The 16,152-nt window shown below is 34.5% G+C and overlaps 1 protein-coding gene across 1 annotated transcript in view; it reads right to left on the bottom strand.

Annotated features, from left to right (window-relative positions):
• The window catches only part of ANKRD26 (ankyrin repeat domain 26), an 87,479-nt gene that overhangs the window by 29,809 nt on the left and 41,518 nt on the right, over nucleotides 1–16,152 (bottom strand). Inside the window, 7 exon segments of the mRNA XM_007452583.1 lie at nucleotides 608–791; nucleotides 2,884–3,097; nucleotides 6,155–6,296; nucleotides 6,580–6,613; nucleotides 8,403–8,570; nucleotides 11,048–11,199; nucleotides 15,175–15,248. Of these exon segments, the coding sequence (XP_007452645.1) occupies nucleotides 608–791; nucleotides 2,884–3,097; nucleotides 6,155–6,296; nucleotides 6,580–6,613; nucleotides 8,403–8,570; nucleotides 11,048–11,199; nucleotides 15,175–15,248 (968 nt within the window).

Below are 16,152 nucleotides of genomic sequence, written 5' to 3' on the forward strand. Positions count from 1 at the left end.
GCATGTGGGCCCTGCCCGGACCGGGGCACGAACCCGTGTCCCCTGCATCGGCAGGCGGACTCTCAACCACTGTACCACCAGGGAAGCCCGGAAGTAGCCTTTTTAAATAAACACAAGGATCTTTATCCCACATGAATGAATAACTTAAGATTTTAATTTAAATGACTGCTAAACTTATCACAGAGCAAAAATACAGGGAGATATAGTATTGTGAAAGAAAATCTTTTTACAAAGCATTTAACTAGTTCCATCACAGTCTCAAGGCAATTTAACCTGTATTTTAACATAAAAAAGCCAAAATTAACACATGGATTGGAATTAAGAATATTACTTTCAAATGGACCAAAAATGCCAATCATTATGTTAATCATTAAGCTCAATTTACCTTCCATTCCTCCATTCAGAAAACATACACAGAGCATGTATTAGAAGCTAAGAATGGCAAGAAATTAATAATTTAAGCTATAAATGTCATAGTTCATATTTAGGATGAGATAACACTTTTTGTTTTAAACCTAAATAATATATATTAAATCAAAGAGATATTACAAATAATACTGATGAAATACTGTTGGAAATTTGAAATTTTCACCAAAGATTAACTTACCTGCTTCAGATTACTTCTCACGGTCCTCAGTTCTGTGTCCAGTGCTCTGAGATTGAGTTCAAGTTGTTGTTTCATTTCAACTTCTTTACTGTATTGCTCTTCTTTTCTTCTTAGCTGCTCCCTAATTTTTTCATATAACATGTCAGCATTTCTTCTCTTCTCTTCTTCTTGTTTTAGGGTGAATCTGAAGTTAAATACACTTACCTTAAAATGTGTTTTGTTAGAAAATAAAAAGTTCATTTTATGATCTGGCTCTTCACCTGCTGATTTAGTATCCTAATGAAATCTCTGTTCTCCAGTTTTTTTTTCCTTTCTAGGTCTCATATTTTTAATTCCTCACTTCAATCTCTTCATAAAGATATATATAATTGAAAGGTAGCAATGAAAAAACTTTCTGCCACTTAAGTAAGTTTTAGTCCACAGTAACTCTGGTGAATAGTGTAGGAAAGAAATTTTGAAATTACTCAGTGAAGTTAGGTCGAAAATTACCCTGTTTTCCACACTGTCATAATTACTCCTCCTTTAAGACAGATAATTTAGTTACTAATTAAAAAGAGAAGCTGTTGTTTAGAAACAAGGTTATAAGTTTACTAGAAATAAAATTTCAACTTCATAAAATACTACAGGTACCCCTAAATGACTTACAGTGCCAGATAAAAATCTGCAGATGTCTTTTACAGAACACATATCTTCAGACACTAATCCAAGACTAGGCTAGGGAATCTAATATCTGTTGCCCCACACTTTTCATGTTTCTTCTTTTGCAACATTTTCAACTTGTTGATTATTATCTATTTAATAAATAATTTTAAGTCCCGTAAGGCAGGATCCATATTAATTAATTAAACAATAGAGAGTATTTTGTGCTTTCAGCACAAACCTTTGAACTAATTTTATCTCTGTATGAAAGAGATATTGAGTAAACTAATCAGTAATCACCTTCCATTTTTACCTTTTATTTCATCCATGCATATGTTAAGAATAAAACTGCATAAATTTTTTTAAAAATTTTGTCTTGAGAAAAATGGCCATTTCATACTTCTGTGGGTGGGAGTGTAAAGTAATATAAACTTTCTGGAGAACAATTTAGAAACATGGATCAAACACCTTTTTTAAAAGTTCTCATACTTTAACCAAATAACACAATATTAAAGAATTTATTCAAAATAAATAATCAGAAATGTAGAAATGAATTTATAGAAGAGACGTTCCTTGTAGCATTAAATATAATACAGAAAAATGAAAAACAACTGAAATTCAATTTGTTAAAAAAATAATGACTATAATTCAAAAAGACACAAGTACCCCAATGTTCATTGCAGCACTATTTACAATAGCCAGGTCATGGAAGCAATGTAAATGCCCATCGACAGACAAATGGATAAAGAAGATGTGGTTGGGCTTCCCTGGTGGCGCAGTGGTTGAGAGTCCGCCTGCCAATGTAGGGGACACGGGTTCGTGCCCCGGTTCGGGAAGATCCCACATGCCGTGGAGCGGCTGGGCCCGTGAGCCATGGCTGCTGAGACTCTGTGTCCGGAGCCTGTGCTCCACAACGGGAGAGGCCACAACAGTGAGAGGCCTGCGTACCACGCACACACACACACACACACACAAAAAGAAGATGTGGCACATATATACAATGGAATATTACTGAGCCATAAAAAGGAACGAAACTGGGTCATTTGTTGAGACGTGGATGGATCTAGAGACTGTCATACAGAGTGAAGTAAGTCAGAAAAACAAATATCGTATATTAATACATATATGTGGAATCTAGAAAAATGGTACAGGTGAACTGGTTTGCAAGACAGAAACAGAGACACAGATGTAGAGAACAAACGTATGGACACCAAGCGGGGAAAGCAGGGGGGTGGGATGAACTGGGAGCTTGAGATTGACATGTATACACTAATATGTATAAAATGGATAACTAATAAGAACCTGCTGTATAAAAAAATAAATAAAATTTTAAAAAAAGGAGAGATTACAAAAAAAATGAGGCTTCATATGGAGGACTTCTGTATGGCCATGAAAATGACGATTTGGAAATATATACATTAAATTATTAGTAGAAGTATCCACTGTTAAGAACTTGCTGTATTATTTCCAAGAATTTCACACTCCACAATACTAATGAAGTTTTCTCCCCTGTAAAATCCCAGCAGGTAACTTAGCAATTATAAAACTTCCTGTAGTATTAAAGTAAATACACATCTGTAGTACTACAGTAAATAAAAACAGTTCAAATATTTCTTTAAAACCAAGATGTTCAATACCTCAAGCTGCAGAGCTCTTGTTCCCACTCCACTTTTTGATGCTCTAACTGTGATTTCATTTCTTTTGTTTCTGATAGCTCCTTTTGTAGCCCACTAACCTTACTTTCCATTTTTTTATTTTTTGCTGTAAGTAGTTCACAGTGATTTCTTTTAAGTTCTATTAATCTTTCATATGAAAGAACTGCATCCTGAATTTTCAATAAGCTAACAGAATCTGCATTAGGAAGAAAACAAAGATAGAAATAAAATAGGTGAGTAATTTTTGTGTATAAAGCACTGTGCATTTTCACCTTCACTCATCCATACATTGAACAAATACTTTTTTTTTTTTTTTGGCTATGCCGCACAGCATGCAGGATCTTAATTCCCTGACCAGGAATTCAAGTGGCTAAATATACAATGCCCCAAAGAGGTTGAGGAAAGAGACAGAAAAAAAATATTTGAAGAAAAGAATGGCCAACAACTTTCTAAACTTAATGAAAACTACAATCCCACAGATCCAGGAGGATCTGGCAAGGAGAGAAGAAGTGGAAGTAAACTACTTTGTAATATTCTTATCCTATATATGATGTGGTACAATATTACTTGAAGGTGGACTGTGATAACCCTAAGTAAAATACTGTAAACCCTAAAGCAACCAGTAAAATAGTGAAACAAAAGAGTTACAGTTAATAAACCAGAAAAACAAAAAAGAAATAAAACTACATCATAAAAATTACTCGATTAATCTAAAAGACAGCAGAAAAAGAAAAGGGGAACAAAGAACAGATGGGATAAACAGAAATCAAACAGCATAATGACAGATTCAAACCTACTGTATCAATAATCACATTAAGTGAAAATGGTCTGAAAACCTCAATTAAAAAGCAGATTGTCAGGGACTTCCCTGGTGGCGCAGTGGTCAAGAATCCACCTGCCAATGCAGGGGACACAGGTTCGAGCCCTGGTCCTCCCACAAGTCGTGGAGCAACTAAACCCATGAGCCACAACTACTGAGCCCACATGCCACAATTACTGAAGCCCATGGGCCTACAGCCTGTGCTCCACAGCAAGAGAAGCCACCGCAATGAGAAGCCTGCACAACACAACGAAGAGTAGCCCCCACTCGCCGTAACTAGAGAAAGCCCGTGTGCAGCAATGAAGACCCAATGCAGACAAAAATTAATTAATTAATTAATTTGTAAGAAAAAGCAGATTGTCAGACTGGATCAAAAAGCAAGATCCAACTGTATGCCACCTACAAGAAATGCACTTTAAACATACAGACATAAATTTGTAATAAGGTTAGAAATAAGATATACCACACTAACATGTGACAAAACAAAGCTAAGCTAGACTGGCTATATTAATACCAAACAAAGTAGACTTCAGAGCAAAAAACATTATCAGCAATAAACAAGGTCATTTCATAATGATAAGTGTCAATTAATAAGAAGCATAACAACCCTAAACGTTTATGTGCCTAATAACTTCAAAATATATGAAGCAAAACTTGAGAGAACTGCAAAGAAAAATAGACAAATCCACAATTACAGTCTGAGATTTCAATACCCCTCAATGAATAAGTGATAGAAAGAGCAGGCAGAAAATCAGCAAGGATACTGTAGACTTGAACACCACCATTCTTTTCAAGTAGCCATGGAACACTTACCAAAACAAGACTATATTCTGGGTTATAAAATGAAGGAGTAAGTCAAAAGGATTGAAGTCATACAAAGTATGTTCTCTGACCACAAAGCAATCAAACTGGAAATCAAGAACAAAAATATTTCTGGAAAATACTCCAATATTTGAAAACTAAATAACACATATCTAAATAACCCTTGGATTAAAGAGGTAATGAAAAGAGGAATTACAAAGTATTTTGAACTGAATAAAAATGAAAACATAATATATTACAATTTGTGGAATGCTGCTTACTTGCATGAAAATTTACAGCACTGAATGTCTATATTAGAAAAGAAGGTCTCAAATCAATGACCTTGGCTTCCAACATAAAAATCCAGAAAAAGAGCAAATTAGGGGACTTCCCTGATGGTTGGGTGGTTGAAGATCTGCCTTCCAATCCAGGGGACGTGGGTTTGATCCCTGGTAGGGGAACTAAAACCCCACATGCCATGGGGCAACTAAGCCCGCCCGCTGCAACTACTGAACACGCAAGCCACAACTAGAGAGCCAGAATGCCGCAACTACAGAGCCCACACATGCTGGAGCCCACACCCCATTTGGAGTGTCACAAATACTGAGCCCACATGCCAAACTAGAGAGAGAAGACCACACGCTGCAACGAAATATCCCACATGCCGCAACTAAGACCCAACGCAGCCAAAAATAAAATAAATAAATAAATAATAAATAAATAAATAAATAAATATTTTTTTAAAAAGAGCAAAGTAAACCCAAAGCAAGCAGAAGAAAGGAAATAAAAAACATCAAAGAAAAAAATCAATGAGAAAAAACAAAACAAACAAAACAAAAAAGACATGGAAAAATCAATGAGGGACTCCCCTGGTGGCACAATGGTTAAGAATCCACCTGCCAATGCAAGGGACAAGGATTTGATCCCTGGTCCGGGAAGATCTCACATGCCTCAGAGCAACTAAGCCTGTGTGTCAAAACTACTGAGCCTGCATTCTAGCACCCGCAAGCCACAACTACTGAGCCCGCATGCCACAACTACTGAAGCCCATGCACCTAGAACCCATGCTCCACAACAAGAGAAGCCACAGCAATGAGAAGCCTGCACACTGAACGAAGAGTAGCCCCCGCTCGCCGCAACTAGAGAAAGCCTGCGCACAGCAACGAAGACCCAACAGAGCCAAAAATAAATAAATAAATATTTTAAAAATCAGTGAAACCAAATATGTTCAGAAGATGAATAAAAGTGATAAACCTCTAGCCAGGCTGATAATGAAAAAAAAACAAAGAGAGAGAAGGCACAGATTACCAATTTCACAGAAATGAGTAATGAGACATTACTACAGATTGTATAGATATTAAAAGACTGACAGAGTAATATTATGAACATTATGTAAATAAATTTGACAACTCAGATGAAGTGGGTAAATTCCTTGAAAGAGGGAAATTACCAAAGCTCAATCAAGAAAGAACAAATAAACTAAATAGCCCTGTATCTAAAAAAGAAACTAAAGTCCTAGTTAAAGACCTTCCCACAAAGAAAATTCCAGGCCCAAGTGGCTACACTGGTGAATTCTACCAAATATTACAACAGTATAAACAAAAAGGCTTTATATTTATACCATGGTCCTACCTTTACACTCCATGCCAAGTTGTTCAATTAGCAACATGGAATTCTTATAATTAGAGTAAAGCATCTGGCAATCCTCAAAAGCTGTTTCAGATGACTGAGTTAAGTCATCAAGGTCATCCATAGAATCAATTTGCTCTCTGACCTACAAATAAAAAATACTATTTCACAATGTCCCCAAAATATTTATAAAATATACTAAGTGTACAGAGATGATAAATATCTCTTTATTAAAGCAAAAACACAGATACTTTTTAAAAGGACAGATTTTTATCAAAGGGATAATTTTATCAACCGTGTTTCTAAATTATTTTTTCAAAGTAAATGTCTCTACAACAAAGGAAGATTTTTTATTTTTCCACTATATCTTTTACAAAGTAATTTTTTACTACAGGATAATATTTTTTATAATTAATTTTTTACTCTACCTTGTTCTTTTCGTTAGATGTTTCCTTTGTAGCCCTAAAAAAACAAACGATTCTTTTCAGGCAAACATTAAATACTTAAAATACAAAGAATACCTAAACCTATTGTTTTTTACATAACATCTTAGCATCGGTAATTAATTTTCTATAAAAGAGATTAAACAATAAATAGAAAGAGTAACATTAAAGGACAAAGAAAATATACCATAATAATATTAACAAAGCATTAAATCAGATCAAGCTGACAATCAAAGGAAAAGGAAAAACATAATGTTACTTGCATTATTTGATAGGAAGAAATATACCAGGGTTTTTTGTTATTGTCATTTTCAATAAAAACTAACTTTATGGCACTAAAACCTATTTGGAAAGTATTAAGTCCTTATATGAAAGAAACCCTTTTTTAATAATCATGATATTATCTTTTCGAGGACTTACTATGTAACTGCTACGCATTATTATAAGCACCTTAAATGTCTTAAAGGCATTGTAATCCTCACAACAATTCTGGGAGAGAGGTAATACATTAGGTCCTTTACACAGGAAAAAATGGAGCACAGAAGGGCTAAGTAACTTGCCCAAGCCCACACAGCAGATCAGCAGCAGACCCAGAATTCAAACCCAGGAAATCTGGCTTCAACACTTGTGCTTCACAATATGATGAGAAGGTAATATCTATTTTTAAGTGTTTTTAAGTAATATGATAGCAAAGGAATCTGTATTATTATTCCATGTCTAGTTATAACTATAAATAATAATTTCTGAATCTTACACATATTTTTTAAAAATAAAAAGGCTTTAGACCTAGGCAATATTGGAATTCTATTTTCAATAAAGATTTGCTTTTGTAAAGAAATTCATCAACAGGCATTCATTCACCCATTCAGCTGTTTATTCATGCATTCAGCATATACTTAGCGCACAATGCGTGTTAATGACACTTTTGGTATAGGAAGCATGACTTTTGTAATTTAGAACTTTATAATCCAAAAGTAATAATCTGTGATAGACTGTTAATAGTTTTTTTTCTATCGAATATAAACAAAATCTTACCCTTTTCCCTGGAATCTAAACCACTATGAAGTTAACATAATCTGTTTTAGAGTACCTTACAAAACCACAGCCACTCATGATGATACTGTCATCTAGAATTATCAAGGAATGATTAAATCCTATTCAGTAGGGCCTAAATGTTTGTAAATTTATGATTATATAATTTTTAAAAATCTATGTATGATAGAATAATTTTTAAGTACTCATCTGCATATTCAATTATATAAGAATATTACACTTCAAAATCAATGAACAAGCCCTTACCATAAAACTATACGTGCATAGAAGTATTATGTACAATTAGTTTACTAAAATATTTTAAAGATAATGGAATACAATCAATACGCTTTCTAATATTGGACATGCAAACAAGATTAAACTGAATAAATGCATCGTCTACTGGCTCATTTCCAACAGCACACAAACATACTCTAAAAACTCCCATCTTAACATAAAAAGAGAAAGGAAACTCCCTTGAACTCCACATTCCTCTTCAGTTACCATCCAGTTCTCTATTGCCTTTCCCAGTAAATATTCCCTAAGGAGCCGTTTATACTTATTCACTACAGTCCAGCTTCCATGGGGAATATTTACTGAAACTACTTCTGGTCAAAGCCACTTGTCCTCACCTTAACCTTTCAGCAGCGTTCATCTGGTATAGTTGAGAATTCTCTTGTCGTGGCCTGTACCCTATATTATGCTGTTCTATTTCCAGAAAAAGTATTCAGTGCTAATATTTCTTGACCTAAAAATAAAGAATTTGTAGCTTTTACCTGCCATCATCCTGATCTACTCCACTTAAACTGCTGTCATCATTCATGTGTAGCAGACCACCAATCAGTGAATCAGCCTTCTCAAACACTGGTGTAATCACACATTCTTTTGATGTCCATTTTTCATTTTCATTTTTCTTTACTTCCTTCATATGCACGCCAGGACCGCTACTTTAAAAAATCCATAAAAAAGCCAATGTTTTCTAATAATTCTACTGATAAAGAATAAAAAACCAGGGCTTCCCTGGTGGCTCAGTGGTTGGGAGTCCTCCTGCCGATGCAGGGGACGCGGGTTCGTGCCCCGGTCCGGGAAGATCCCACATGCCGCGGAGCGGCTAGGCCCGTGAGCCATGGCCGCTGGGCCTGCGCATCCGGAGCCTGTGCTCTGCAGCGGGAGAAACCAATTTTTTAAAATTCCAACTCTTACCCATCATAAGTCATTTATTAGTTCACAAAACAGTTATGAAGTACCAACCATATGCAAGCAAATACAAATTCTTGCTTCAAAGACAGATACACAATTATGATACAATCGATATGTAAGAGTTGACATATGAAAGTTATAAGTGAACATAGGAAAGCTTTACAGAAGAGGTTAAATAAACAGAGGAGGTCATGAGGAAAAGAAAATGGAGAAAATCATTCTACTTGGTGATTAGAATGTGAGCACCTAGACATGGTGTCTAGGTGTTTCCTAGGAACTTGGAAGGAAAAGTACAAAATACATGGAAGGAAGCAGAGAGATGAGTCTGGAAAGACATTCTGAAGAACTTCAAGTGCTACACTGAAAAGCTGAAAAAAGTTCACTGCCTAAAAGCAATGATTCTTAGACATGGGAGTAATAATTAGATTTCTACTATATTTTTTGTTTTGTTTTGATATATAATAATGTTTAATTTACATGATTTTTTAAAATAACATGAGGTACATATAACATGAAAGAAGAACTCAAGGAAATATCTTGGGGGGAAAATTTACTTTTAAATGCCCACATGTTGGGGTCACGTCAGCATCAGGGCTGATAAACAGGTACCTCATAGTATCCCTCCACCACCAGCAACAATTTGGCATCTATCCACAGACAAAAGTGGCTTTGTGGGAGTTTCAGGATCCAGCACCATAAAGCAAGGGACCTGGGAAGAGTCCTGCCCACCCAAGTGGTAACAGACATACAGACCACATCCCAGCTGTGGACCCTGCATGGCCCATGAACTGGCTCCAGCCACTCTTAGCAACGTCCAGGGAACCCCTGGAAAACACTGTCTTAGACAATCACCCACAGATGAGAGAGCCTTTGTGGAAATCCAGGTTTCCAGCAGAGAAGTGCCAGCATACCACTGGAACAAAAAAATGCAAGTTGGGATACACTGGAGAGGGCAGTTATTAAAGACTGGAAGAGGTGACTGCTACTTCAAATGCAAAGACAGCAATGCAAAACTTCAAGTAACATAAAAAAAATCAAGAAAACATGACATTACCAAAAGATCACAATAATTTTCCAGCAACAAATCCCAAAGACATGGAGATCTGCAATCTACCTGATAGAGAATTCAAAATGGTAGTTTTAAGGAAACTCAGTGAGCTACAAGAAAACACAGAAAGACGACCCAACAAAATCAGGAAAGTAATACACAAACAAGATGAGGAGTTTAACAAAGAGATGGAAATAATAAAAAAGAACCAAATGGAAATTTTGGAGCTAAAGAATACAATGAATGAAAGGAAAAATGCAATAAAAAGCACTGACAGCAGAATGGATCAAACAGAAGAAAGAATCTGCGAGTTAAGAGATAGGAGCTTTGAAATTATCCAATCAGAGAAGAATAAAGAAAAAAAGAATGAAAAAGTGGGAAGAAAGCCTACATGAATTACCCAATACCATCAAAAGAAATAATTCATAAATCATTGCAGTTCCAGAAAGAGAAGATAGAGAGAAGGTGGCAGAAAGCTTATTTAAAGAGAAAATGGTTGAGAACTTCCTAAACCTGGGGAGAGATTTGGATATCCAAGTTCCTAAAGCTCATAGGTCACCAAACAAACTCAACTTAAAGAAATCCTCGCCAGGAGACATTATAACAAAATTGTCAAAAATCAAAGACAAAGAGAGAGTCTTAAAAGCAGCAAAAGTAAAGAGGCTTGTAAATTATAAGGGAATCCCCATAAGTCTATCAATGGATTTCAAGAGAGTAGGACGACATATTCAAAGTGCTAAAAGAAAAAAACTGCCAACCAAGAATACTCTATCCAGAAAAGTTGTCTTTCAGAAATGAAGGAGAGATAAAGACTTTCCCAAACAAAGCAAAGCTGAGGGAGGCCATCACCACTAGACCAGCCTCACAAGAAATGCTGAAAGGAGTCTTCAAGCTGAAATCAAAGGATGCTAATTAGTAACATAAAATATATTTAAATATACAACACACTGGTAAAGGTAAAGTATACAGTCAAATCCAGAATACTCTAATACTGTAATACGGTGGTGTGTTAACCAATTAACTCTAGTATTAAGGCTAAAGGACAAAAGTATTAGAAATAACTATAACGCAAGTAAAATATAAAATTTGTTAATCATGAACATTAGCTCAAATGAGAACTTGTTTTATAGGAAAATAACAATAATCTATTGTTAAATACTGACATAGGCTTACCTATCAGAATCTTCATTCTCCATGGTAGGAAACTGTTGGTTATTAGTTTTTCTGCTCTTTCTCTGTTGAATTAATCCACTATCATCAGCATCATATATGTTTTCTGATACTTCCCTTTCACTACTTTTGTGCTTATTCTTTTCTTCTTCAACCTTTAATGAAAGTTTGACACTACATATAATTATTATTACCTTATTCATTATAAAGACCTTTTCATTTTCATTAATTATTTGACTCAGAGTTTGCCCCGGTTTTAAGCAATAAAAATAGTTTTGTGCTTACTTTAATTTTTTTAATTACAAGTCATTGAAATTTTTGTAAATTCTGCTTCTTTCTGTTTGAGGAAAAGAAAGTTTTTAAAATTTCAAAAAGGGCTTTTTAATGTTGTGCAGCTATTCACATCCACTCTTCCCTGTCTGATGGCAGAGATAGAGAAATAAAGAGACAAAGACACAAAATGTGTCCTCTTCGGTCTTTACCACCTGGATTTTGCATTAAACAGCCAAATTTAGAGGATGTGACACCTTGGTGCTTCAGTAACAAAAAGGAAACATTCTTCTTTCTGCACTGAAGCTATTCTTCCCCCACTGCCTTTTACAATTCTTTTTTCATTTGGATCCTGGGAATATCAAAAAAATGACGGTGTTCACTAAAATATATGAACGAAAGTTTACCAAAAAACAGGAGTAGAGTGAAATTAATGAATTGTTAGTTAGTGTGGAATTCTGGAAAATGAGTAATGCCTCCCAATTTCACATTCAATAACCAAGAAATTTTATAGCTAAAGGGTATAGAAGTAATTATCTACTTTAGCCCCACTATTTACCAATAATGGAAATAAAACGAAGAAAGGTTCAATGATTTGTCCAAAGCCCCTAAAGTGGCATTTCCTAGCATTTCATGGCACCAAAAGAGATGATACAATTCTGTAACCCTGAATCTGATAAATTACCAAATGAATTCATCAAATTAATCAGATAAGTTAAAAGTGTGACTTTGGCAGAGTAATTTAAAGCCTCAGTTGGGGGTAGGGCTCATCTCTTTTTCTTTTAAAGGAGAATATCTACAGATTTTTGTCTATCTTTAAAACTCAGTCAGTGCACCTCTTACACAAAAGAGCAAACAAACAAATTTAAAAATCTATTACTGGAAGGAAAAAAAACTCACCGCACGTCAAAACTCAGTTTTCTCCTTTGGAGATAAATACTGAATTTTTTTGCTGAGGGTTTATACTACCTATATGATAAAATCATACATGTCAAAACTTACCACATTTTATTAAACAACATAATGTAAAGGTCTGACTCAACAGAAACATCTGAGAGTGGTGATTAAAGAATACGTGGGAGTACATGTATTTGTTATTAAAAATATCTTGAAGTGGCCATGTTGGAATTCTAAGTGCCAAGGGATTGAGTAAAGCAGAGAAGATCACACACACTAAAGCACAATAAAGAGATTAGTTTAGCAGGAATACATGTTTATGTCCCTTCTTTCAGTCACTGCTTCCTTCCCATACTATAGAAGTGTAATTTATATTTAAAACCCAATAGATTAAAAAAAAAAACCCCAAACCCTAGCTTATTATATTTCTTAAGCAATTTCCTTTGTGCTTATTCTGGCTCAGAAGGTCACACGGTATGTAGCTAAATTAGTTTCCCAGTCCATATGAAAGACTGACAGAGAGAGACTGAGGTTGATTAAGGAACAAAAGCCATGAAAATAGTTTCCTATTATTTAGATGGCAGAAGTAATCTATTTCTACACAATTACCTATTTAGCTGACTCCGTTTTATTAATAAGTGGAAAATCAGAATGGATCAGATCATTGATAAAGAGAAAGAACAAAGTAGCAGCAAATGAACCTCTACCTCTTTCTGAAGTTGAATTTTCTCTTTTTCCAAAGCCAGGAACTGTACTTGTAACATGCCTATCTCATTCTTAAACCTTTGCATATCTTGCTGTAATTCTTCATTTACATACACTGTGGATGTTCTGTTACTATTCGGTGGAGAAGAACTCCCATTTTCTAATTCAGGTTCCATGCTTTTGTAGTTATTAGCACTGCAATTATCTGCAAGCAATGGCTTCTGGAACCAGTCTTGTATTGGTTTGGTTTTCTTATAAGTATTTGTAACAGCAGAAATATCACGACTTTTTATTTGAATCATGTGTCTCATTTCATTGGAGCGGGCAAGCCATAAATCAAAAAGTCTTTTGGGATCACTAGACTGAGGTATACATCCGATGTCTAATTTCCAATTAGTGTTATTTTGGTTCATATTTTGTAACATTTGCATATCAAACTCTTGGTCTTCTTGCACTTCAAATGTAACTACTGGGTCCCTTACTTTTTTATTTTTTGTATCATTATGAAAACCCTCCTCATTTTTGTTAAAAACATGTTCAGTGTCTGGTTTATCACTTTCATAGTCTAATTTATTTTCATTTAAATAAAGCTGTGAAGATGACGGGCAAGCATGTCCCCAGTACCCAGAGGTTAAATAAGATGGAAAAACATTCTCAAGACTGGGTTCTTTTTGTTCAGGAAATGCTTGGAATGCTAGAGAGATAGATACTCCAAATGCATCTTTTGCCTCACAGTCAGGTATATTATTTGTCAAATTAGAAGGTATTTCCTTTATGTTTGCTCCTTCTTTAGGGGTATCATGTAGTGGCTCTTCCTCAGGACAAACAGTAATTTTGTATTTTTCACAAATTTCACCAAACTTCTGCCTTAACTCATTTGTGATGAGTTTTAAGTTATTTTTCCACTCTAATTTGCCTTGCTTGATCCACATTTCCTCATACTTTTGTACACAAGGAAGTCCTGAACATACAGATATGTCCTCTCTATCACATTCCTTATTCATTTCTGGTTCTTGAGGCATTTTTTGCAGATGCAAAAGCGGAAGATTAATTGGCTTGATTTGACTTTCAGATGTCTTTTCTGTCAGGGTACATGTTTGTAAAATAACTTTATCCTTAAGTAATCAAGTATGGACAAAGAAAAATTAGAAAATAATTAAAATTTAACCATTAAACTTCTTAATCTCTGTTTAGCTACTCACAAATCACTGGACTACAACTAAGAAGTGAAAAATAACTTGCCTTAGCCTAAAACAGGAGAAAAACATGAACTCACAAACCCAATTTTGTCACTGTTTGTTTGAACTAAATAATTCATATATGTTAAATCTACCAAAAACGAATTAGGAGATGATTTTTAATGTTACAAAGGCTTCCTTACTTAAAAATATTTCACCTCACCGTACCTTAAAGAGTCCCTATGTGTATGTAAGGATTTTTTTTTAAGGACTAGTAACTGGAGAATAGACAAACCTTAAATTACTAGGAGCCAAAATCAATGAACACCAATCAGAAAGAGGAAAAAATTCCTAAGTTTTAATGCAAATTATATACTATGATAGTATTATACATTGATATAATACCTGCTTTCATTCAGTTATATTATATTCTAATATCTACTAACGAAAGTGGATAAAACATTGTTTAATAATATTTACTGGTTCCCTACCCTGAAATGAAATAAATTAGAAAGTTATTGTTTGTACCCTAACAACAAAGGTCCAATTCTGGAAGGTTTGATTCCTTAATAGGCAATTGGGTTGATTGTATGACCCCTTCTCTCCCTGAATGTAGATCCTTAGGTCAATTACATAGAGGTCACAAGACAGAATAAATCTTTAATCTTGGCATTAGTGACTGGCAATTTGAAACTGCAAATTTTGAACAGCTGGGAATGATTTCTCCTTCCATGAATCTAACTCACGGACCATCATTGATATATCGTTCATAATTTCAACTGCGTAATCATACGATTCAGTATTTGATTATCACCTTCTTTATCATGTAAGGAAGAAGCAAACAATACTCAGGAAATTTTTTTGCCTCAATTCCAAGGAGAAAGTTTAACTATAAATTATAATAGATTCTAACAGTATTTTAAGCTTTGTAATTAAAGCACTATAAAACTAAATATTAAGTTATTATCTATCGATTCTAAGAAGTTAATTTTGAAAGGTAATTTCATTTGAACTCTGTTATGTTGTAAAAGCATAGAAAACAATATTGAGCCAGACATTTACATTTACATTTTTACATACCTGTGAGTGGTTATTTTCACTTCCATCAAGCCTTTCTTGTGCTTCCTCCGATGTTATTTCTAAGTCTAGTTCTGCTGACAAATCTATATGTTTAGTTAAAATTAACTACTTAGAACAGTTAGATAAAAGACATAATCTTTATAAAAATAGATTTTAAAAATGTTATCAAATGACAATTTAAATTAAGCTTAATCTTTAGCTGAATATTTACTTCTTTAAGAAATACTTCTAATTACCTAAAACTTCAACAAACCATCTGGGAAATACCAGCTGTCACCAGGTTACAGGCACACAAACATCTCAAAGATTCATTTACAAATTCATCCACCAAACATCAATGAACAGAACAATCAAAAACCAAACAAAATTTAAAAATACAGGACAAACATATAAAGTCACAATATACTCTGTTCTCTACTTCATAACAGGACCTATTTAACAACACACCAAGCTTCAACTGCAACGTTATTCATGGTTTCCAAAATTACTGTTATTTTCATGCTTTTATCAGTTCCTTAATCTGAAATGTTTTCCTCTACTCTTCTGACAAATTTCTTTTCATCTTTTAAGACTCAGCCTGCTTTGTGAAGTCCTCCTTGATTACAGCTCTCTTTCCCCAAATAGGTATCTCTTTACTAGTAGCTACCTTAGTACTTTATAGATTTTTCTAGTGTATCTTCATCACCTGAACTGTAAATTATTTCTTCACGACTATCCTCTTTGCTCCTAGACTGTAGAGGACAATCTCTTGAAATCATCTTTGTATAAACAGTCTTTATTTATTTTACTCAATAATTATTTACTGAGTTCCTGCTCAGTACTAAACATTGCAGTTTAAAGAAGAATGTAGATAAAAGGTGTCAGGGATGGCTTTTCTAGAGATAATGCCTGAGCTGAGACTTACACAGTGAGGTCAGTCCGATTCAAGAGAATAGAGGACAGGAAAGGGAGAGAGCATGGAAAGCTGTAGCAAGACAG

Source organism: Lipotes vexillifer, unplaced genomic scaffold (assembly GCF_000442215.2).
Source record: "Lipotes vexillifer unplaced genomic scaffold, Lipotes_vexillifer_v1.1 scaffold628, whole genome shotgun sequence".
In the NCBI taxonomy this organism is placed as follows: Eukaryota; Metazoa; Chordata; class Mammalia; order Artiodactyla; family Lipotidae; genus Lipotes; species Lipotes vexillifer.